We start from the raw sequence: 23,282 nt of genomic DNA, 5'->3' as shown, positions 1-23,282 counted from the left end.
AATCAAAACAGAGATTAGAGAAAGCGCTCCTGCTCCGAGGATTCTGAACGAGAAGCCCGGACTGTCGGAGGTATTTTATTCATTTATCCTGATATATGAACAAGTAAAGCAACATTAAACTGTCTAAACAATATATATGTCGAGAATTATTGCTGTATATCTTAGCATGACAAAACACGCTTAGTCTCCACGGTGGTACTGAGGACGGTTGTTGTAGAGGTCAGATACTGCGTTCGCTGTTTTCACGCAGTGACGTGGCCGTGCGGTTTTGCGTTTTTATATTTTGACGCGGGTACCGGTGCGTGCTCGCTCGCGATGTCAAGGGCAGATCATCAAACATATCTCTTTAATACATGTATTATTATTAAATTAACACAACAGTCATCGGTTTCACCAGTTCTTGCAATAAGAGCGCATGTGTCCACCTGCCATGAGAAGCAAGCATGTTTAATGTTATTTTTATCTGATGTGTTTGCATTCTTGCAAGAGACGTTCTCTTGACACCTGCATCATGTTTCAAAGTCATATCGCTGTTCAAGTCCCCCTCACAAGCACCATGGCCTCAAGTAGCTCTTTAACATTTAGACTGCAGGAGGTCTGTATAAAGTGTTGATACTCCTTACATAGAACTCCAGTCTGGAGTGATTTGTTTTGATTTTGAGTGTCTGAATAGTGCTGATGCTTTGGTTTTGCTCAGATGTGTTTAGATGCAGGCCAGCTTCACAGCAAGTTGTGCGCTTAGACCGCAAAGTACACTGACTATGAGATGTTTTTCAGGAACATCATCAGTGAATGCCGGCCGTGCAACTTTAAGGAACCTGGAGAGCTGAAAATCCCCTCCGTAGAAGTCCGATGAAAGGAATTAGACCTTTGGATCAGTTTTGGAAACTTTGTAAAGTTTCATCAGGAGAAAACTGGTTTTCATAACTGAAAGATTTTTCATCCAGCACATATTTTGGCCTTGATATTGCATCCTTTTTTTTTTTTGCTTTTATTTATTAATAATTTCACAACTGCAATCATGGGAGCAGCTGGTTATGGATATTACCGCACAGTTATATTCATCTCAATGTTTGTGGGGTACATGCTGTATTACTTCAACCGAAAGACTTTCTCCTTTCTGATGCCATCAGTGATGGAGGAGATTGATCTAGATAAAGAGGAGCTTGGTGAGTGTGCTGTGTGTTCTGCAAGTTTTTTTTTTTATTATTATTATATATATATATTTTGATTAAATACTTCAGTAATTAATAATTATTCGGAAAGACAAAAAAAAAAGGTATATAAAAAAGCAATTCATTTAAACTACCTGTTCATCATCTTGAAAATATTTCAGTTTGGCTTTTTTTTATCAAATAAATCAAGTCTTATAATGCAGTGCAGAACAGCAAAGCCTCCAGAGTAGGTTTTCAGCCTTTTCCTGTTTCCTGTGATGCAGGGCTGATCACCAGCAGCCAGACTCTGGCCTACGCTATCAGTAAGTTTATCAGTGGAGTGCTTTCGGACAAGTTCAGTGCCCGCTGGCTCTTCTCCATCGGGCTCTTCATTGTGGGTGCCATAAACATCGCCTTTTCCTGGTCGTCCACTGTCATGCTGTTTACTGTGCTTTGGTTTGTGAACGGGTTCGGTCAGGGTTTCGGGTGGCCACCATGTGGAAAGGTGCTTCGTAAGGTAAGACTGACCCTTTGCCCTTTAAATCCATTAATATGCACCTGTCTTCCACTATTGGCAGTGTGACAGGAATAGTAAGGGAATTCTAACTGCTGACCACACGGCTCATGCTGATGGATTGCAGCCTGTATACTATGCAACAGCTGATGCCGGCAACATACTTGTGGAGTCAGGCCGGGAGCATTACGATACACTTAAATGTATTTAAAGCAACTAGCAGCAGTTATCTGTGCCTGACCATTTGGAAGAACTTGTTGGTCTGCAATAAAATTAATGTCATTGAGTGTTACATATTTCAGTGAATGATCAAATGCATAATGGTCATTAAAATGTATTGCTCTTGAATGTAAGTTGACTAAATGTTATTTACTAGCTTTTCAGATTCTAAGTATTATTTACCTAGATTTGTAGACATTTAGTAGTCCTTTTAGGTTAAAAATAAATAATCATATTATTATTGTAGACTACACCAAACCCTATCCCTAATAGAAAACTTTCAATCTTAGAATTATACTTCAAGAATATCCCAAAAGGAGGTTTTATTTGCTCTATCCAAAATTTTTAGGCAATTTTGACCTCAAAGCTGAACTGTAGCTAAATTCTCTGGGTTTTCTAAAGAAGCTGGAAGGCTTTTTCTAGAATCTAACTTTGAAATACTAGTAAAAAATCATTTGAATAGCCGTTTTTACTCTCTATCCGGTACACTGGCATTATGTTTTTGGTTCCCCATGAAAAGTGTTATTAAAATGTCCTTGTACTGGCCTTTTTTCAGTGGTTTGAACCGTCTCAGTTTGGGACATGGTGGGCCATCTTGTGCTGCAGTATGAACCTGGCAGGTAGTCTGGGACCCATCATCACTACAGTGTTGGTTCAGTACTATAATTGGAGAATCATCATGTCCGTGTCTGGGATGATCTGCATGACTATCTCTGTCGTTTGTCTTCTGACGGTGAAGAACGAACCCAGTGATGTGGGGTTGCCCAATATTGAGGCTGGTGCTAAAAAGGGCAAAGGCAAAAAGGGAGGTAAGAAAGCATTGTATCGTCTGGTGTTTTTGTTCTATGAAGAGAGAAACAGATTTTTGAAAATACAGATTTGCCTTCACAGTAATGCATTACATTTTGGAATACATTTAAATAGAAAACAGTTTTTACAGTGCAGCATTGGTGAGTTTGTAAGATTTCTTTAAAAAACATTTTTGAAAGGTAGTGAATAATATAAACTTGTTGTTTTCTTATTGGCTGCTACTCGTGTCAGTCCACTCAGTCTCCACTCTTTTCCCAGGCCCTAATGATGAAAGCAGTCTAAAAGAGTTCCTGCTGTCTCCTTATCTTTGGGTGCTGTCTGCGGGCTACCTGGTTGTGTTTGGGGTAAAGATCGCCTGCACTGACTGGGGTCAGCTGTTCCTCATGCAGGAAAAAGGCCAGTCTGCTATGATGGGTGAGTTTGGTACTATATCTCTATTTATGCTGAAGTTTTCTGTGTTTTTTGAGGCCTGTGTTAGGATGCTAATGTACTTGTGTGTTTTCTACAGGCAGCTCATACATGAGTGCCCTGGAAGTTGGTGGGTTTTTTGGCAGCATTGGAGCTGGTTATCTGTCTGACAGGGCTGTGGCTAGGGTGGGTTCAGTTTAAAGTAGCATACATTAAAGGAATAGTTCACGCAAAAATTAAAATTATCTGAAAATGTACTCACCCTCAGGCAATCCCAAATGTAGACAAGGTTGTTTCTTCATAAGAACAAATCTGGAGAAATTTAGCATTACATCACTTGCTCACCACAGGATCCTCTACAGTGAATGGGTGCCGTCAGAAAGAGAGTCCAAACAGCTGATAAAAACATCACAATAATCCACATGTAATCCACACAACTCCAGTCCAGTCTTGTAAAATGAAAACTTGCCTTTTGTAATAGATAAATTTGTTCCGATGAAGAAACAAAATCATCTACATTTTGGATGGCCTGAGGGTGAGTACATTTTCAGCAAATCTTCATACTTGCATATGGGTGAACTATTCCTTTTAGGGATGTTCATTTAAACCAGCTGTTAAAAATTTTGATCGATTAATACGATCAGTTGATTGATTAAAACATTTATTTTCAGGAATTTATCAAAATATTTAAAAAGGTTTGCTGCATGGTTAAATTAGACACATATATATATATATATGTGTATGTGTATTAAAAATAAAAAAGTTTTATTATTTCATTCAGAAATAGGCCTAATGCCAACCCGAAAAATGTGTGCAAACATTAGAATAAACACTGTAAACATAGCAAGGCTATTTTAATTCCCCCCACACCACAACAATCCTTTCAGTTAACAGTAGCCTATTCAGAAAAGAACAAGAATTAAAAATATAAGAAGCTTTAGCAATACAAAGGACAAGCCAAAACTAATTCATTTAGGCCAAAATGAAACCGAAACCAACACTGTGTCTCTCAGTCACCACAAATGTTACCGTATTTGTGATGTATTTGAATCCCAAATTATTACTTATTATGTACTTCACTTATGTTCAAATATCTACGTAAAACAAAATGTTTTGCATAATATCACGGCAGTACAGTGATAACACTTAACGGCACGGATTTTACTAGGCTTACATATTTCAACTGCGCAGTTTGTTTTTTCATGTTTGACTGACTTTATTTTATTATGATAATGTGTGCGTGCTGCGCAGATTTTGTATTAATTTTCCAAGTTGAACTGTGGAAGCAACTTCTCCTTTTAGTCAAAAAGATAATCTGAATTGTAAACGGTATGCCTTTATTTGTGCACATTCACAATAAAAACAAATCTTTATGCTTCAAATAAGCCCAGGTGCTGTAGGGGCGTGATGTGATATGAAGACCATGTGAATCATCATGTTCTGTTGTTTGCTGCTTTCTGCGCATGTAAAATTAATTCCCAGGAAACAAATGTTAGTATTTTTAATGAGTCACAGACACTTATCCATTCTAATTTAATTCAATTCTAATTTAAAATACTCTTGTTGGTTAATGGTTAATAAACGGTTAACGAGTGTCACTTGTCGGTAAGGAAAAATAACTAAATGAACATCCCTAATTACTTAAATTTGGTATGCAAAATCAACTTTAATTACTATATTGGTGCATCTTCATTATTGGATAAATTAGTTATTTCTGAATAGAGATCATGTCATGTGTTTTACAGCAAGGGCTGGGTACCTATGGCAATCCTCGCCATGGGCTACTCTTGATGATGATGGCAGGCATGGCTGTATCCATGTACCTATTCCGGGTTACCATCACACCAGAGACCCCAGAGGTCAATTTTATATTTATCTAAAAATTATTGTTAAATCTAAATGAGCATCAACTTTTGCTTTATTCTGTTGCTTAAATCATTACATTTGGTTTCTCAGGAAGCACCGCTATGGGTTTTAGCACTCCATCCAGTTGCAATCCTCACTGGTGTCTCAGAGAAAGAGGTATAGCCAAAAACTCACCACAATGAGAAATTCAATTTGAACTTATTAGGCATCTTCAAGGTCTTTTTTTTCTGTTCTGCAGCTTTGGATTTTGATTCTTGGTGCTGCATTTGGATTTTCCTCCTATGGACCAATTGCTTTGTTTGGGGTGATTGCAAGTGAAAGCGCCCCGTCCAATTACTGTGGGACATCACATGCCATTGTAGCTCTGATGGCAAATGGTAAATCTGCTGAAACAGTTTTATGACAAAATGCATTAAGATAAAATTCACCATATAACCATAAATTCTCAATTGTTTTTTCTTTCAGTTGGTGCATTCATTGCTGGCCTGCCATTCAGCACCATTGCCAAACGCTACAGTTGGGACACTGCATTCTGGGTAGCAGAGGTTGCCTGCGCTATAACAACAGTTTGTTTCTTCTTTGTGCGTAACATGCGCACAAAAATGGGCCATGTGCCTAAAAAGATGGACTAATCCTCTTAATAAATATGATCCAATCAGAGAGCCCTGCCAATGTGCCAGTACTCAGTTAGGACATCTGTACTTAAAGGGATAGTCCACCAAAAAAATTAAACATTCTGTCATTATTTACTCACCCTCGTGTCATCTAAACTTGTGGAATTCTAAATAAGATATTTTAAAGAATTTTGTTTGATTTGATTGTATTTTTGGTCCATACTAAGAACGTTTTGGAAAAATATGAGGGTGAACAAATGATAAAAGATTTTTCATATTTTGATGGACTATCCCTTTAAGGAACTGTTTTAATGTCAGTGTTACTGTTGTAAAAAATTATATTTTTAACTTACATTTTGATTACCTTCAGTATCATATTAATAATTTTTTCGTCCGCAATATCATGACATTCACACACTTAACAGATAAAGTGTCTCTGATGTACATCTCTGAGAAGAACATAATTGGTATTACTGAAAGAACAGAAATGTTTACACACTTCTTAAATATATAAAGTTGTTTACTTTCTTAGAAGAACTTAACAAGACTTATTTTACATGAATGTTGTTTCACTTGCCACAAGCTTTTTGAGCTTGTTCATTTTGTTTTGTTAAGTAACAGCTTTAAAGATTGAGTTATGTGCTGAATTGAGGATCCTCTCTTTCCAGGGTACAGACTGTCTTACGTAGACACACGTTGTTCTTTTGCACTTTAGATATCTGTACTTTTGCTTTCAGTATAACAGTAAAAATTCATTTTAATTTAATACAAATCACAGCATAATTTATGATGTATAAAGGTGTAAAAAATGTAGCATAAAAGGTTACTGTAACTAAGTTGTGTCTTTTGTGTCATTTCACATCATTTTTAACATTGGTCTTGATCATGTTTTTCTTGTCTTTTATTTATTTTATTTATGTATTTTTCATGAGCTTAATTTATTTTATGTTATCGTTTTAGTAGGCTTTTTTTTAATGAGTTGTGAAATATATTATAATCTATATTTAAGGTTTATTAAATAAAAAATTGGGCCAATTATCTTGAATTAAGTAAGTATATATCAGTCTCTTATCCTCAGCAAGGCTGCAGTTATTTGAGCAAAGATCCAGTAAAACGGTAATATTGTAGTAATAGTGTTTATATTGTATTATTACAATTTAAAATAACTCTTCTATTACAAAAATTTTTCAAGCAGCTTACAGTCTTCTGTGTCAGACGTGACACAGGGATACGTTTTCTATGTGTATTTCCGCTTCTTCCGCCGTTATTTTCCGTAAGTATTCTCATCACTTCATAACGTTTCGGTTGAACCACTGTTGGCAGATGGACTATTCTGAAGATGTCTTTGATACTTTTCTGGACCTTGATAGTGTAAGTTACTAAGCAGTCAATGAGACAGTCACAAGCCTCCCGGTTTTCATCTAAAATCTCTCAAAAATGTGTTCCAAAGACAAACAAAGCTTTTATTGATTTGGAACAACATGGGGGTAAGTGATTAATGAAAATTTATGAATTTTCATTGTCGGGTGGAGTATCCCTTTAAGAAATAAGAAACAACTGCTGAAAACAGTTGTGTTGCTTAATATTTTTGTGGATACTTTTGGATACAGGATACTTTTGACGAATAGAAAAGAATGACATTTATTTGTAATATAAATCACTTAATAATATTATAAAAGTCTTTACTGGAGTAATTTGAAAGATGTAAAACGGATAAACAATTGTACTTTTTTTGTTTTGGGTGAAACTATTCTCTAAAAGTTACCTCACTACACGAGAGTCGAACTCGCTCCAGTCCTGCAGGCGGCGGCCGTGAAACAGTGAGCGCAAGGACAGCACGCGCTGCACCAGACGAAGTGCACACGGACAAAGCGGACGTCCGCGTGCGCGACTTCCTTTCTCTTCCGCAGCTCGCGACGCCTCAGCATGGTGAGTGCTTGAGCGATTCCCCAATGTTAGAAAATATAACTTCTTACCCTTTTCTCACGTGTAATAGCCGTATTATAACAACGGTTTCCTACGTTTTTAAGCATGATGAATAATATATTGTAGCTTTAGTGGGCCATTTCAGCGCATGTGTATGATTATTTTGTATGAAGTGTTGCCGCATCGTGCGCGAGGCCTGAACACGCGCACCGCATAACCACACATTGATTCACTAAAACTATGTAATTAAAATATGCATTTATTTATGTATGTGATTGAAATTAGTTTTCTGTAACTGTCTAGCCGCCCAAGGACACGAAGCAGAAGAAAGATGCGGGCAAGTCCAAAAAGGACAAGGATCCCGTCAACAAATCCGGAGGCAAAGCTAAGAAGAAGGTAAAATATTTACGTTACCTCACTTAGAGACCTGTCAGTCATTTTTAAGTAATTAATACTGATTTTATGCTGTAATTGCCTGCATGGATGTAATATTTATTTTATTTGTTCTCGAGTAGAAGTGGTCCAAAGGAAAGGTGAGGGACAAGCTAAACAACCTGGTCCTCTTTGACAAGGCCACATATGACAAACTGTACAAAGAAGTTCCCAACTACAAGCTCATCACACCCGCTGTGGTGTCTGAGAGGCTGAAGATCAGGGGCTCGCTGGCCAGGGCTGCCCTGCAGGAGCTGCTCAACAAAGGTGTGTATATCACATATGGCAGGGCTTCCAAAAACTTTATTATTTTGTCAGCCAAACCCATTATCAGGCTTTTAACATTTCAAATCCACTGGCTTTTATTTGGGCAGAATACTGGTGAAATTCTGTAAGCTTTTTACAAAAATGTTAGAAATACTGCAAATGTGCACACATTGCACTCCCTAATGCACGTCAAAATTGGCACATTCATAGACGTCTTGAGTTTTATTATGAATCCATTATGGAGAGACATTTTGCGTTTGTTGTTGTCAGGTCTGATCAAGCTGGTGTCCAAACACAGAGCTCAGGTGATCTACACCAGAAACACCAAGGGCACTGATGAGGCAGCTCCAGAGAAGGAGGCATAATATGGTGACTATCAGTTTGGAATATTTTTTACATATTTGATGACCTCGGCCAGCTATTGTTGTTGTATCTACTGGTGTCCTATATTGAATGTTTATTCATCTCTCTTTCAGATTGCACCTTGGCTTGAGTTATGGTCTTTTGTATAGGTAAATAAACAACCACACAATGAAACTTGCATTTGTGCATTTTTTTTTTCAACAGTGAATCTATACCTTGATTGTAAGTGTTTGTATTAGTAGGAAAACATTCCGCACAACTTGTATTGTGAAAAGTATATTGTGGTTTATGACCGTAGGATGCTCTGAATCTGGGGTTTAACGAATTAAACCAAGCTCAATTTATCCAGATTAAAACCTAGACCAGATCATAAAATGAAATGTATTGCTTTTTCTGTGTGGCTTTCAAGATTAAAATTGGTTATGGTGTTTTATTAAAATGGTAGTTTTAGACCAGCAGGCCATTTTCAAGTATTGGTGTAATTACAAATAAGAGGAACATGGCATGTTTTTAATCAAAGGAAGATTATTGTGGCAAAAATATAACTTTGATAAACCTCTTCAAATCCGCACCTACCATCACTGAAGTGTGCTGAAGGTCAGTTGATTTCTGCACAAAGTACTTAATGTGAAACTGAGGCCCTATAGAAGTGACGCCATATTTTCATGTTGCCTCACATTTTAATAAAATTTATAAGGCAGCAAGACATTAGGAAATAGTTTGGTGATACCCAGTGTATGAGACCGAACACATAACAATCATCTTTCATTTCATCTACTAAACTGAGGATTTGACATTTGCATTAAGGTCCAACACTAATGCATCGACAAAGTCTTCAATGGTAGGGGTTTTCTGTAGCATTCCTGAGAATCAAAAATATGAGTCCGTTAATATTTACTCTTAAGACTGACAGTTAGCGAGGTCTTACAGAAAATGTCATTTCGAGTGGTGTTTTTACCTTGGACCATCAGCACAGGCTCTTTGCTGCCTCCATGAGCGAGCATCTCTCTGCGATAACGCTCTCCCATCACTCTGAAAATAACAGTTCAAGTTCCTTAATTAGAACAGACCTCCTATACAACTACAGATATTTTTGTATGTTTGATAGTGAACACCAGTTTGACATTAAATGTAAATAGAATTAGAAATAAGTATTTCCAGTGACCATTAGTACCAGTTTGATGTACATTATCTGTACACTCAGTATTCATCATTATATATATATATATATATATATATATATATATATATATATATATCATGCATAAGACAAAAGTGTTCTAAATGGCATGAGGAGTTGAAATCTCACACACTGACCTGCTGAAGGGGTCCTGTAGAAAGCACTGCCTCCACACCATCGAGGCAACCGCCCTGGACATGAGGTAGGAGTAATATTTAGCACCATAGCCAACCAGGTGACTAAATCTCAGCTGCCAAGCCTATATCATCAGAAAAAAAAATTAAGATAAGCATTTAATTTTTAAAATTACAGGTCATGAAACAAAAAAGTAATAATTAGACAAACGGCAGAATTGTCTGTGATGCTACTACTCACTGTGTCTTTAACATATGGTAACCCGTAAAATCTCTCCTGCATTTCTCTGAGGATGTCGGTGGTTGATCTGTATTGTGGTTTTCCATGATAAACCTGGTCCAAAGCTGCATAGAAAATCTGTAAAGAGAAGAATCACTAGAAGACTTGATATATATAAAACCTACTGTATCATATTACGCACATTTTAATGCATCCTAAATGATCAACAATCGAAAATTTTATGAAAAACTTATTCTATCTACTGCATGCCTTCTGTCGTCTGCTTGATTTTTTTTTTTCTAAAAGCTTTTTAGTTTAATTAATAGTTGTAGTCAACATTTTACATACACTTTGCAGTATCAAATTATATTAATTATTTTACCTGTATGATATTTTTTATTTTGTACTGACCTGAAAAAGATATTTTACATAAAATATATTATATTGTCCACAATAGAAAATAGTAGTTTGAATTTATGAAAATTACCCCTGTCAAACGTTTACATACGCTTGATTCTTAATACTGTGTTTTTACGTGGATGATCCACAGCTGTGTTTTTGTTAAGTGATAGCTGTTCATGAATCCCTTGTCCTGAACAGTTAATCTGCCCGCTGTTCTTCAGGTGCTAAAAATTCTTTGGTATTTCTGCATTCTCTTGAGCATTTGACTCCTTTCCAACAGTGATATTGAGATCCATCTTTTCACACTGAGGACGACTGAGCGACTCGTACGCGGCCATTACAAGTGTTTTAAATGCTCTCTGATGCTCCAGAAGGGAACATTAGGTAAAATATAGTTTAGGTTTCAGATCTCTGTTCATGAGTCTTTTTGATGTGATATATTTCCACAGTCTTTAGAAGTAAATGTAATATTGTTAGAAATATTTCAAGTATCTACTCAACTACAGTTTACATCCCACAATTACTGCTGACTCATTAAAGCTGACTTCATTCATACCAGCACAATAGATCTCCATCACAGAGTCATGATATCTGTTTTTAATACCTGTAGCTGAGTATCAGCAGCACTACAAACCCTCTTAGACTCACATAAACGGGACACTAGGTTCTCGGGAAGAGGCTGGAGAGAACAAAAGACAGATGTAACATTTACATTTTTTTGTCTCCCTTAACATGCAGTTCTTCTGATGGGGTTCAGATAGATATACAATGATCTCTGAAGCAGGCATGTGCACAAACCTACCTCTCCAGTCTGATAATGTCGTGCAAACCGGCTCAAAACTCGATAATCTGAGGCAAAATACTCCATCAGAATGGAAGGGACTTCGGCAAAGTCTGTGGAGCACCTGGTTCCTTTATAGATATATAAATAAAATTCAGATTAGTTAATTTTCATGTAAATTCAATTTACACATAAGCACAACACAATCCTGATTATTAATTTAACTCTGACCTGTGACGTGCTGATAGTGTGTCCTGCCTAACATGGAGTGCATGGCATGTCCCATCTCATGAAAGAGGTTCTCCACCATAGAGGGGGTGAGCAGAGATGGGGTTCTGCCACTGGGTGGAGGTAAACTCAGCATCAGCACCACAACAGGCAGCTGGTAAACACCATCTTCCCTCAGCCGCCCACCACGGATGGTGAAGTGGCAGTCCTGCCATATATAGAAATAGTAGTTTAAAGGGACAGATAAAGTAAAATATGAAAATACATATATATATATATATATATATATATATATATATATATATATATATATATATATATATATATGTATATATTTTATATATATATGATGTATATATGTACACACACTATTCTTGATAGTTTGGGGAATTTTTTAATGTTCTTGAAAGAATTCACTTATATATGGAAGGCGGTTTCTGCTGTTGAATTAAAAAAATTGGGACTCATGTCACAAATTGAACTTTATATCTTGCAATTCAGAGGACAAATAAAAGCTGAATTTATACATCGCAATATTTATTTATTTATTTTTTTTACATCTTCAAGTATGTGTCTCATAATTCTAATATTGTTTTCTCATAATTGCAAGTTATAAAATCCGAACTGCAAGAAAAAAATCTGAATTGTGAGATAGTCACAATTTCCTTTTTTTTTTATTCCTTGGCAGAAACAGGCTGCCATACTTATAAATGAATATAGTAAAATGGTAATGTTATGAAATATTACAGTTTAAAATAATTTTACAATGTAATGTATTCCTGTGATGCAAAGCTGAATTTTCAGCATCATTGCTTCAGTCTTCAGTGTCACGATCCTTCAGACATCATTCTAATGTGCTGATTTGCTGCTCAAAAAAATCTTTCTAGTTATTATCACTGCTGAAAACAGTTGCGTTTCTTAATACTTTTTGTGGGAACTGATGGAAAGGTCGAAAGAACAGCATTTATTTAAAATAAAAACCTTTTGTTACATTAGAAATGTCTTTACTGTTACTTTTGCTGAATTAAAGTATTAATTTCTGTCCACAAACTTTTAAAAGGCACTGTGTGATTAGTTTAACCAATATTATGCATTATACAGTACAATTGAATTATACATCTGCATTATAATCAGTCAAGAGCAGCCAGCCTTACCTGGTGAGGTTTATCAGGTCTGCGGAAGAAATCACAGTAGATGTATCCCAGCAGTCCCTCTGTTTCATGGACCACAGCCTGTTAAGAAACAGTCAATACGGTGGCGCATCTATATTAATACATCTATGACTGATTGAAGGAGAGCTGGACTTAAAAAATGAGCAAACAAAGATGGAGGACAGAATCTTACAAGCTTTCGAACATCTTCACTCCACAGTTCGCCCATCTTCGGGTGCTCCGCTTGAAAATAAACCCCCAGAAGCTGTGTGAAGAGGCAGTTGAGTCCCTCCATGCAAGCACCCAGAGAAAAGTACGGGCTGTAGATGCTGGGATCAATGTTAAACCTGCAGGTACATGCATGTGTATGAGGATAAAAATTAAGCAGATGGCATATCCAGAGGGATGTATACATGAAAACACCTTACATTTCAGTTCGTATGGCACTGCTCAGGTACGCATGATCCCACGGCATCACTTCCTGACATGTTTAAAACAATATTTTGAAAATCTGTCTGCATTTGTGAAGCAAAAAAAAAGAAAAGGAAAACAGCATTCCCAAAACAAATCCTTAGCAATAAAATAAACATTTACAGGATTTGTTGTGTGTGTTTTCCTCTTCACTTCTTTCATCATCTTGAAGTCCTTTGATGTTCTGTATTATGACAAACAAACAGAGTAAACTTCAAACACATCAAAGACTCCCATTCAAAAACAGCACTTAACCTGAACCGTACCTGTCAGAGAGTTTTTCGGTTAGCAGCTTCAAAAACTTCATCACGGTCTCTGTAAAACAAATATGTTTACAAATTCGTTTTCGTTTCTCCTTCGTTTGCAGCTGTTACATAAAAGTAGCTATGAGGACTATAGCCAGCAGATGACGCTCTGATTATTTTACCTGGGGTTTTAGCCATTGTTCCTTTCAAAGCCCTGTGTGCAAACGACTCATAGCCCACTAATGTTGCCAGCTCATGTCTACAAGCCAAAAGCTCATCCAGACAAAGCAAGAGACTAGTGTTGGGGTACAGAAAGATTTTATACGCAGCTTCCCGCACCTACCAGAGGGAAGAAAAAAGATGCTTACGAAACATGCAAATTAAAGCGAACCTTGCTATAAAGCTTGGGTAAACAGCCAACAGCATATCACACCACAGGGACGTGATGGATTTATGTGCACCTTTAAGCTCAAGCAACAAACAAAGAGATGGTAACAACATAAACAGAATCATTTGATCACACGCACCAACTCATTAGGAGAGTCAGCATACAACCCGCCGATCTGAACACGGTTCCCATCTATGGAAAAGCAGTGGCGGATGTGTTCTGGCAGAACTTGCTTATCTATGGCGTTTGGGAGCTGAGAGCCGCTGAGAAACTCGTGGTAAAGATCCAGCAGCTTCACATTCAGAGCGACAGCCTTACTCCTCTGAGATGATTCATAAAGAAATATATTTATAAAATCAGTATGATCACATTAAAGAGGGCTTGTATTTTGGATTTAAAGGATTGTTCTCACCTTTGAATAATCCAGATGTATTCCACTGATCTCAAAATCAAACATGAAGAGCTCTGCCACTCTTCTAAACCGGCAACAGAAACATATGAAAGAAACTGATAAAAAATGATAGTAATAACATTTATATCATTTCAAAAAGCTTGTATTTTAAATAAATGCTGTTCTTTTCAGCTTTTTATTCTTCAAATAATCCTGAAAAAATGTAGCACTGTTGTATATTAATGTATATAAAACAGCATAACTGTTTTCAGCATTGATATTTGATTTTATTGATATTTCTTGAGCATCAAATCAGCATATTAGAATGATTTCTGAAGGGTCATGTGACATTGTAGACTGGAGTAATGATGCTGAAAATTCAACTTTAACATTACAGGAATAAACTACCTTATAAAATATATTAAAACACAAAACATTATTATATTACATTATATTTTGATCAAGACTTCTTTCAAAAACATTAACCAATCTTACCGATTCTAAACATTTGAACAAATATAAACAGTTTTTAGACTACAGTCATTTCAGAAATACATCTTCTCCTGTTTAACTTCAAATGTAAATAATGTTTAATAAGAAGTTCACCTGCCTTGTGTCTGAGTCCAGTGTGGCCAGAACAGCCTCGTTTCCCAGCAAATTCTTCAGACTCTGACACAAATCAACGTTTGTATTGAGTCTGTAATACACATAAAAATTAAAATAAGACACAAATACCATTTAACAGTACTGCCAGAACAACCAGATGACAGAAACACACATTTCCACAACAGTTCCAACTTCAACGCAGGTCCTTTCCGCTGCCTCCCGGAACGCAGCATCCGGATGAGCCACTTTGATGAAATCTGCCTGCAAATGAAATGCTTGTGAGACCCCTAGCAAGAATCACAGTTTACGTTACACCAACACAATTAAGTTTACCAGGTCTGCAACTCTGCATAAGCTGTCAGATAGCTGATCAAATGTCTCCACAGTGACGGCACCAGGAGGATGTGTGCAAGCCTTGTGGACCAGAAACTCTGCCTCCCTGAGAGCCTGATGCTGAGCCATCTGGAACCCGGCAGGACCGCTGAGCTCTGGTACTCCAAACAGACCCTGAGCACAGAGAGGAGAGAGACTGACTTTAACTTTGCACAGCAAAAAAAGACCTTTCCAAAATGTTTGAACATCCCCCATTAATTTCTTTTTGTTAAGCAAAGAATTTAAAGAGCTTTTTCGTTAAGGCTTATATATTTACAAGTGTATTTAAAGTTGGATTTCTTCAAGTGTGAGTGTTGCCCCTTTTCTAATTGACAGAGCAAAACAAGGCCATTAAAACTTTAATAATTTTAATGCAAGCCTGTTTCTGCCAATGAATTAATTAGTTTTTTGACTTTTTATATCATAATTCCGACTTTACTTCTCATAATTCTGAGTGTACATCTCACAAGTCTGACTTTCATATCTCCCAACTGAGATTTAAACTCACAATTGGAAGATATAAACTCACAAATGCAAGAAAAAACATTTTTCTTGCAATTTTAAATTTATATCTCCCAAATGGTAGTTTGGGGTCATATGACCCATTCTAGGCTATCCAGTGGGTTGTGATTGGCTGAATGCCTCAAGAATGTGACGTAAATGTTACGCATCTCACCATACTGTGATGCCGTGTGTGACCAGACAAAACCAATAAAACACATTACAAACAAGGCATTTGTTGCATCCAGTGGGGACATAATTTTAAGGATTTAAGGCCAATTCAAAGCAAAAACAGTAGGTAATTCGGCCGGGGATTTTTACGGGGGTGGTGAGAGAAAAACACTGACATCCTCCGTCCGAATAGGGCTTTATACTCTCTTTTTAAGTTAAGCCTTCTTTCTTTGCATGTTCATCTGGGTGGCGTTATGCAAATCTTCCAACATCATGACATAGACATGTGGGGGTGTGTTTGAATGAGCCGTTTAGGGGGCGTGGCTGACTCTTAGCTTTTATAAAGAATACCTCTTTGAATTTGAGGTTTTAGTCTTTGTAACTTTAAAGATCTTCTATTTGCACCAAGCGCTTGTAACATTACAAAGAGAAAAGAAAAACTGAAATGACATCTTATAACCAATCTCGCAACTGTGAGATAATTGCCAGAACTGTGAGATAAAAAAGTAGCAATTACCCCCTTTTTTTTTCGTGGCTGAAACGCACTTCCATACATTTGCCAATGCATAAAAATAATATAATCATAATGCATTGTGAGCAATACAAATATACAAAAAATAACATATTTACATTTAAAACACTTTATAAAAATTAACATACTTTTTACAAAACACAACTAACAAAATAATTAAAGATTAAATACTTATAAAAGCTTTATACAAAATAACAATAATGAAATAAGACAGACAGATACGTGCACCTAAATTCTTCAACTGTTAAAGCATATATTATAATGTATTATAAAAGTTTTTTAAAAATATATTATAAAAGTCTCACCACATTTTTCTGTAAATGTTCACATCGTTGGTGCTGCTGAACATTAAATGCTGCTCCGACGGCAGACCATGTGTTGACGCTGCGTCCGTAGAGCGCGTGAGAGCGCTGCAGCAGGAGACGCGAGCTGCGCATCACTGACCCTCACACACAACACTGTTTAACATTACAGCATAAGCTTCTGAGAAAACTCCCTGTGAAACAACCAAGCCGGATCGGCTCTTGCAAAGTATTATGCAAACATAAGTAATTAACTCAAGTTTCCCAGCGTGTAAAATCTGCAGAGATCAGCTGTGGATTTCCCCTCTCCTGTGGAAACGCCAGAGTAGATTTCACTTCAGCACTTTCTATAATCAACAACGAAAACGTGCAAAAATCTTTAGTCAAGAAATTATCATCCAGAAATGCAATTACATTTATATTGTTCAGAAATGTGATACGTTATGTTTAGCAATGATGTGGTTAATTGGGGTTTGTTTCATATACTAACGAAACTGCGCGGACGTTTGGGTAAATGATATGTGACGTCAAACTCAGAGTAAATAAATCCAGCCAAAGCAGCAAACAAAAGGTCGCTCTGTCCTTGTGCTTCATTAATACACAAGCGAAAATGTTTCACACGAAGATTAAGCTTTGTTGTTTAAGTTAATGGCCGGTTTATTCAGTCATTTGTAGAATTAATGTTGGTTTAAAATCAGAAAATGAAGAGATTATATGCGTCACATACTGGCCAAAGACTTTTGAATTATATAAATATCTTGTGTTATATTTGTATTATCTTGTGGGTCACATAGGCTTGTTTTCCATCTCTTTTATATTGAATGTTCATAAGGAAGCAATAGCTTTGTAAACCTACATTAGAAATAGCTTGAATGTGGCACTATAAACAAAACTCAGACACTCCCTTGCCTTAAGCTGAAGTGTGTTAGAATATAAACAAAAACCCTTATGGCAAACATTATCTAGGTCATCACAGTCAAAACTGAGAAACTTTGGCTGGGGGTTGGGGTTACCATCACATATGGTGGGCAATTGCTCATCCAGTTATCTTATTAGTTAGATTTTCTTTTGGTGTGGGAACAGAATGACTGTTGATGTCACTTCCTGTGCCAGGTGCCACTTATGAGCTTGGATCCATCTGCCTCACATCTGACTTGGCATTTAAGATACTCACATCGACTAATAACATGTAAATGGGAATGGTTTCATATGTGTCCATATTCATCTGTCATATTAAATGAATAAAGTATAAGAAATAGACCATAGATATCCAATTCTTGGCATTGCATTTAAATCCCTGCACATTATAAAAACCATCAGAGAGCTGTCAGATTCAGTGAAAAACAATCTGAATGCTCTTGGAGGGAAATGAAAAAGCAAATCTTCAAACACTTTTGTAAAATAGTTATTCACCATACCAAAGAAATGTGATTTTAGCCATAAAGTGACATTTTGAATTAACATAAAATAACAAATCCATGTGTTAGTTACTTTTCAAAAGTACATAACTGTAAAGAAAAAATGTTTTACCTGGATCCTAAATTAAAGAGAATTAGTTCAAAAACATTTACTCATTCCTAGACAACTAGTCATTCTAAAAAGTACACATATGTACTTTATATATATATATATATATATATATATATTTTTTGTTAACATTTGTTTTATTTCAAGCAACTATGATTTTAGTGATACAATGGTATTTTTAAATATACCATACATTGTACATGCAGAACAAATTACATCATTTGAAAGTGCAGAAATCTTATCTCATTTTAATCACCCAGTTCATTTAATACATCAATCTTTTTAAAAAATGCAAGTATAACTACACCTACAGTAATGAATGTAACTTCAAAAATCAAAGGGAGAACCGGGTATCACAACTGATTTTTTTATTGTCTTGAACCATAACACACAAGAGATACATCTATAAACAATGATCAAAAGAAACTGTACATTTATACTTGATATCCAAGTCCCACAAAAATAATGCTACTGCTGGTCAGAACGCTTTACAACTAAGGAGATTTTACACCTAATGACTTCCACGAATTTTAATAATGCATTTGGTTATTTAAGAATCGCTGGCTTTGCAGATATTCATCCCACGTCTGCCATTGGTGCCATAACACAAACTCAACTCCAAGCCCCAAAAATCTTTTTCCTAGCAGTTTTACTAATTTATTGTGGTACTATCACAGAAAAGACGAAATCAATACACATGAAGCACAGGCCTGACATGAACTCCAGTACTAGAGAAAGTGTTTATTTAGCAGAAATGATAATGGAAAACTGCAGTTAATATAAGGAACACAGCTTACAAACGTTCTACAAGTAATCTTTCGCCTTATAAACAATGAGTTTTTTGCCCACCCCTCCCTCCCCAAACACACATTACAGGTCACACACGCACACACACACCCACAGACACACACAAAAACAAAAATCCCTCATAGAGCCAATGGAATGTTAGTCATTCGGACAAGCTCGGCAAGATGTCCAGATGTCTGTGTGAACGACATGCTTGCAACCTTCCCCTCTACCTCGCACTTAGAAAGCAAAAGCACAGAGGGGGAAAAACTGCCTGTCGATATTAACCATGACGGTAGTTTTTTCTGCCCAATGTAAAAACGCTGGATATGATGAGATCACTTTCAAAATGTTTATTTTCTTCCATAAAAAATGTGTCTCTACAATCAAACTACTAAAAAACCTGCCTTTAGAAAATAGTAGATAAAAATATTCCCCTGAATTGTACAAGAAAAGAGGTACAGGGAGTGCTGGTAAAAGATGAGACCTCAGCAAAGTTATTCCCCGTCTTCTCCCTTCTTGTCGCCGTCTTCTGTTGCCGATGCCTGAAAAACATCACTGGCGTTAGATTACATACGTATGTATATGTAAAATTTCCCAGTATATAACTATGTTACCTCTTCGTCAGCTTTTGTTTCTCCGTTTTCTGCGGGCACGTCCTCTTTCTTCTCCTCCTCCTTGGGCTCCTTGGGTTCCTTTGTTTTCTTAGGCTTGGCAGCCGCCTTCTACAATGTGTTAAATCATTTTTTAATATTACTGCCAAGTTATAATTTATAACTTAATTTAGGTTTGTATCATTCTTCTTAATGAAAGACTCTTGTTACCTTTGGCTTAGGCTCTGCCTTTGGGGGTGCAGGTTTCTAAAAATGAAAAAGTTATAATACATCAATTAGTTAATAAAGATTATAAATAACTGCCATGTGTGTTAAATGAATGAGAACTGAATATAAAAGTAGAACATGAATACTCACGTTTACCAACCTCTCCGACCTTCTTTTTGGCTGCAAAGTAATAACAAGTTTAAAACATGCAATTCAATACTTATTTTAAAATTAAAATTAAACCTTATTTCCATGCAATAAGGAGTGAGATCTGCTTACCTCAGTAACTTCAGCATCATTGTTCGCCTATGGGGGGAAAAAAAAGTATTATTCTCAAGTGCCATCACTGTCATTTATAACAGATTCAACTGTATAACACAAGTTGCATGTAGAAAATGGCTAAATTTATTAGCTTTAACAGTCTAGCTCATCAGGTAGGGATGAGAATTGTACAAATCTATTTTATTTTGATAATTTAATCATTTTAAATAATTAATAACTTGAATAATTATTTTAGTACTTTTGAGAAAACATGTTTTGAGAATATTTCTTCAAATGAGATAACAGAACAGATATAATAAATCTGAAATAAATGTAATAAAAATGCAAAAGATGTTTACAGACTTTTTAACGACTTTTCATAATTCTAGAGGCCAGCAAATCATGACAGGATATGAATAAAGCTACGTTGACATAAATCCTTAAACATTAATTTAAGCGAGCCTTGAGTAAAGTTACATCATAACACAAGAAACAGTTTTTGATTCCTTTCCATACAGACATGACCAAAGTAAATAACTTCTGGTTTCATAAGTGAATCAGTTTTTATCAACTGTGAATTTAGTAACCGCTCTAACTGATTTATTAGATTCATTAGAAAGGGGCTAATAAAAGCCATTCCATAAGGAACTGGAATAACGGAGTTGTTTTTAATTGATTCACTAAGAAACGTCTCATTCGAGTCATTGGTTCGAGAAACGGTCTCACTGATCGCCACGTATGGTTTTGATTCATTATTAAAAAGAATCGGATCATTTGAATCATTCGTTTGGGAATTTGACTACCCGGGTTCAAAAGAATCGGATCATGAGTGATTCGCTCGGTGTTCGTACATGGTTGCTCTACGTTTTGTACTTTTTGTCGATTATTTCTAAATGACTCCCAAAGACACAGCCAGTACATAATCAGTATTTATGTTTTGCCTCCGTTCTCCAATACTGTGCTGCTCCGTCCGTTTTTATTACAGTCTCGCGCGCACCGCCCCCTTCATGCGTACAGTCTCATTCAACGCTGATTAATGGAGATTTGCTCTCGCCCCACCGACCCCGCTCCATGACATTCCCGCCATTCGATTTCAAACACAACATCCCGAGGTGCACAGCCGCAAGAAAAAAAAAACACTTACGTTACAGAATATACCAGAATAATAGGAAACACCAAACAGTGGCGCTATGATGTGCAAGAATACCGCCATTGCATAATCTGGCACATGCACGAACAAATATACCGAGACGCAATCGTGCACTACAGCCCTAATGCACGAATTAAATCCCTAATGCGCGTCTATGATCTGCAGGATAAAATATTGCACCGTCTGTCACCGTGTTTTCAGACCCACAGCGAGTTTAAATCATCAGGGTTGCGCTTAAGGGCAGCCATGACACTAAAAAGACCCGAGCCTTTACAAAGACATTTACGTGCAATTGTAGCCAACCCTACTAAAGATAAAAACTGCATGTGATAGATAAATTAACAAATATCCCATGCAACAATCTGATTTGATGTCCCGCGCGCGACAGTTCAGGTTGCCCGACTGTATAAGCTGCACATAAACGAAAACTAATATCGTTACACCCCCTTTGTCTGATGTCGACAGGGACTTCGTCCATTTGTAAACAAAAACACGACACATACACACACAAATTAATAATCTACGTCCGCGCATGTGTGAAAATCAAGTTGGGTTTTAATTAATTTGATGGAGACAAAAATCTCAGTAGCGCGCTCTCAAATCAAAACGCATTTATTCAAACACAAGAATATGCAAACAAAAATGCACGAATACTAATGCAATTGGATAAAAATAAACACATTTGTATGCAAAGTGCACTATTGCACATGAACTATTCTTTTGATTCCGCTTTTGCTTTTTATTAACTGCATGTTCTATTAAAGATGGTGCTTCGATAAATTAGGAAACCAATGCGCTACTTACTTTGCTCCTTTTAGGCATGGCTGTGGGTTTGTACAACGCGCAAAAATCAAAGCAGTTAAAAATGCAAGATGCACGGATTTAACGCTGAAAAACAGTCGACACTGTGTTGAGCTCGGTTAAAGATTCACACAGTAGGTTTGAGCACAGTATAGGAACACGTTAACGCTCGTCCGAAACAAAAACCTGCTCAAACCGGATTGGATTCTCCTCCTCCTCCTTCTTCTTCCCTATTCAATTCATCACAGGCCGACCTGACAGCGAATCTTCGATTCCCACTATGGCGAAGCCCCAGCTTATGAATATTAATGATATATTGATGACGCAACCTGGCAACTTTCCGTAAGCGTCCAGTCACTTACCTTAATTAATATTCATGAGCCATGCCATAGAGATAGTAGGAACCGCTCATTGGCCAGCAGACTACAGTTCCCTTGCCAACGACTGCCTTTAAGCCAATCCGAATGAACGCAATTTTGCTAATTTAATATTCATAAGCATCATCTTCACCATAGTAGGATTATCAAATCCGTCTCTCCACCTCCTGCTCCCGGTGATTGGCCCAAGGAGACTGACTGCACATTTTCAAATCATAGCAAAATACCCCTGTGGACACTTTTGCGTGCCAATCAGTTGGTATATTAATAGTTTTTGCAATGACTTTGAGCTTTTGAAAGGAGATTTTATTGGTTCTGTTGTCGATTTAAAATGTTAGGTAAATCCCAAATCATATTGCCATCTTTAATTTCCGTGCGATTAGATCATAAATGTTGCACAATCTAAGGCTTTATTTTTTCATTCTTTTTTTATGGTTTCCAGATGTGTGCGAGCTATTTTAGGAGCCGGATTTGAAAGGGACCTCTGAGCTGTTGGGCTTTTAAAGCTTTTAAAGGTTTTGCAGGAAAAAAATGGCCACTGTGCACAGAAAAGATTTCACCTGTGAAAAATAAAATAAAAATTCTTGCCATTGCTGAAATCTACAGTGCAAACAAAAACAATGCAAAATGAATGAAGCTGCAGTTCCTGTGCCATTTTTCATTATTTTGTTTAAATTATTATTATTTTTTTTTTTTTATTTTTTTTTTTGCTTTTAGTGTATTATTAATAAGTGAAAAAATACATATTATTATAAACATACAGTACTGTGCAAAAGTCTTGGGCCATTAGTATTTTCACCAACACAAAATTGTTTTAATCCAGTTATTTCTATGTTTTGCTGTAGTGTGTCAGTAGTAAATATGAATTTACATTTCCAAACATTATTTTTTGCCATTAATTGTAATAATCC

The 23,282-nt window shown here is 36.5% G+C and overlaps 4 protein-coding genes across 5 annotated transcripts; 2 read left to right on the top strand and 2 right to left on the bottom strand.

Annotated features, from left to right (window-relative positions):
- On the top strand, positions 1-6,421 carry slc37a4b (solute carrier family 37 member 4b). Of its 2 annotated transcripts, XM_026220123.1 has the most exons (10): positions 1-70; positions 778-1,169; positions 1,439-1,671; positions 2,444-2,696; positions 2,956-3,111; positions 3,206-3,291; positions 4,851-4,964; positions 5,062-5,127; positions 5,210-5,348; positions 5,437-6,421. In XM_026220123.1, exons 2-10 carry the CDS (start codon positions 1,022-1,024, stop codon positions 5,601-5,603), a joined length of 1,362 nt encoding a protein of 453 aa, XP_026075908.1. In that variant the 5' UTR covers positions 1-70; positions 778-1,021; the 3' UTR covers positions 5,604-6,421. The 2 variants fall into 2 exon arrangements, with proteins under 2 accessions (XP_026075908.1, XP_026075909.1); XM_026220124.1 differs by lacking the exon at positions 1-70 and having other exon boundaries at positions 623-1,169.
- Positions 6,422-7,314: 893 nt separating this feature from the next.
- Positions 7,315-8,751, top strand: LOC113054515 (40S ribosomal protein S25). Its single transcript, XM_026220122.1, has 5 exons — positions 7,315-7,514; positions 7,815-7,907; positions 8,027-8,210; positions 8,481-8,579; positions 8,687-8,751. Exons 1-4 carry the CDS (start codon positions 7,512-7,514, stop codon positions 8,573-8,575), a joined length of 375 nt encoding a protein of 124 aa, XP_026075907.1. The 5' UTR covers positions 7,315-7,511; the 3' UTR covers positions 8,576-8,579; positions 8,687-8,751.
- Positions 8,752-9,233: 482 nt separating this feature from the next.
- Positions 9,234-16,989, bottom strand: LOC113054514 (mitochondrial intermediate peptidase b). The gene is made up of 19 exons (XM_026220121.1): positions 16,652-16,989; positions 15,104-15,277; positions 14,943-15,031; positions 14,775-14,861; positions 14,186-14,249; positions 13,913-14,095; positions 13,568-13,724; positions 13,407-13,455; positions 13,264-13,324; positions 13,098-13,150; positions 12,863-13,016; positions 12,673-12,750; positions 11,522-11,726; positions 11,312-11,421; positions 11,114-11,188; positions 10,129-10,245; positions 9,891-10,012; positions 9,532-9,605; positions 9,234-9,436 (listed from the first exon to the last, which is right to left on the bottom strand). The coding sequence occupies exons 1-19, from the start codon at positions 16,781-16,783 to the stop codon at positions 9,351-9,353; spliced, it is 2,070 nt and encodes a 689-aa protein (XP_026075906.1). The 5' UTR covers positions 16,784-16,989; the 3' UTR covers positions 9,234-9,350.
- Positions 16,990-18,526: 1,537 nt separating this feature from the next.
- On the bottom strand, positions 18,527-22,219 carry LOC113054513 (high mobility group nucleosome-binding domain-containing protein 3-like). The gene is made up of 6 exons (XM_026220120.1): positions 21,998-22,219; positions 20,062-20,088; positions 19,933-19,962; positions 19,786-19,821; positions 19,579-19,686; positions 18,527-19,506 (listed from the first exon to the last, which is right to left on the bottom strand). Exons 1-6 carry the CDS (start codon positions 22,013-22,015, stop codon positions 19,459-19,461), a joined length of 267 nt encoding a protein of 88 aa, XP_026075905.1. The 5' UTR covers positions 22,016-22,219; the 3' UTR covers positions 18,527-19,458.
- Positions 22,220-23,282: the final 1,063 nt, after the last annotated feature.

This window comes from Carassius auratus, chromosome 35 (genome assembly GCF_003368295.1).
Source record: "Carassius auratus strain Wakin chromosome 35, ASM336829v1, whole genome shotgun sequence".
Taxonomy (NCBI): domain Eukaryota; kingdom Metazoa; phylum Chordata; class Actinopteri; order Cypriniformes; family Cyprinidae; genus Carassius; species Carassius auratus.
This window is presented reverse-complemented; position numbering and strand designations above follow the sequence as displayed.

Bases quoted from the DNA above. Each gene is read 5' to 3' on its own strand.
- LOC113054514 (XM_026220121.1), bottom strand. From the start codon at position 16,783: ATGCGCAGCTCGCGTCTCCTGCTGCAGCGCTCTCACGCGCTCTACGGA. The intron at 9,606-9,890 runs GTCAGTGTGTGA...TGTTATTTTCAG, and splicing joins CTACAGGACCCCTTCAGCAG to AGTGATGGGAGAGCGTTATC. The intron at 9,437-9,531 runs GTAAAAACACCA...TTTGATTCTCAG, and splicing joins GCCTGTGCTGATGGTCCAAG to GAATGCTACAGAAAACCCCT.
- slc37a4b (XM_026220123.1), top strand. From the start codon at position 1,022: ATGGGAGCAGCTGGTTATGGATATTACCGCACAGTTATATTCATCTCA. The intron at 1,170-1,438 runs GTGAGTGTGCTG...CCTGTGATGCAG, and splicing joins TCTAGATAAAGAGGAGCTTG to GGCTGATCACCAGCAGCCAG. The intron at 2,697-2,955 runs GTAAGAAAGCAT...CTCTTTTCCCAG, and splicing joins GGGCAAAGGCAAAAAGGGAG to GCCCTAATGATGAAAGCAGT.
- LOC113054513 (XM_026220120.1), bottom strand. The intron at 19,687-19,785 runs GTAACAAGAGTC...AACACATTGTAG, and splicing joins AGGCAGAGCCTAAGCCAAAG to AAGGCGGCTGCCAAGCCTAA. The intron at 19,507-19,578 runs GTAACATAGTTA...GATGTTTTTCAG, and splicing joins AAACAAAAGCTGACGAAGAG to GCATCGGCAACAGAAGACGG.
- LOC113054515 (XM_026220122.1), top strand. The intron at 7,908-8,026 runs GTAAAATATTTA...GTTCTCGAGTAG, and splicing joins GAGGCAAAGCTAAGAAGAAG to AAGTGGTCCAAAGGAAAGGT. The intron at 8,211-8,480 runs GTGTGTATATCA...TGTTGTTGTCAG, and splicing joins GCAGGAGCTGCTCAACAAAG to GTCTGATCAAGCTGGTGTCC.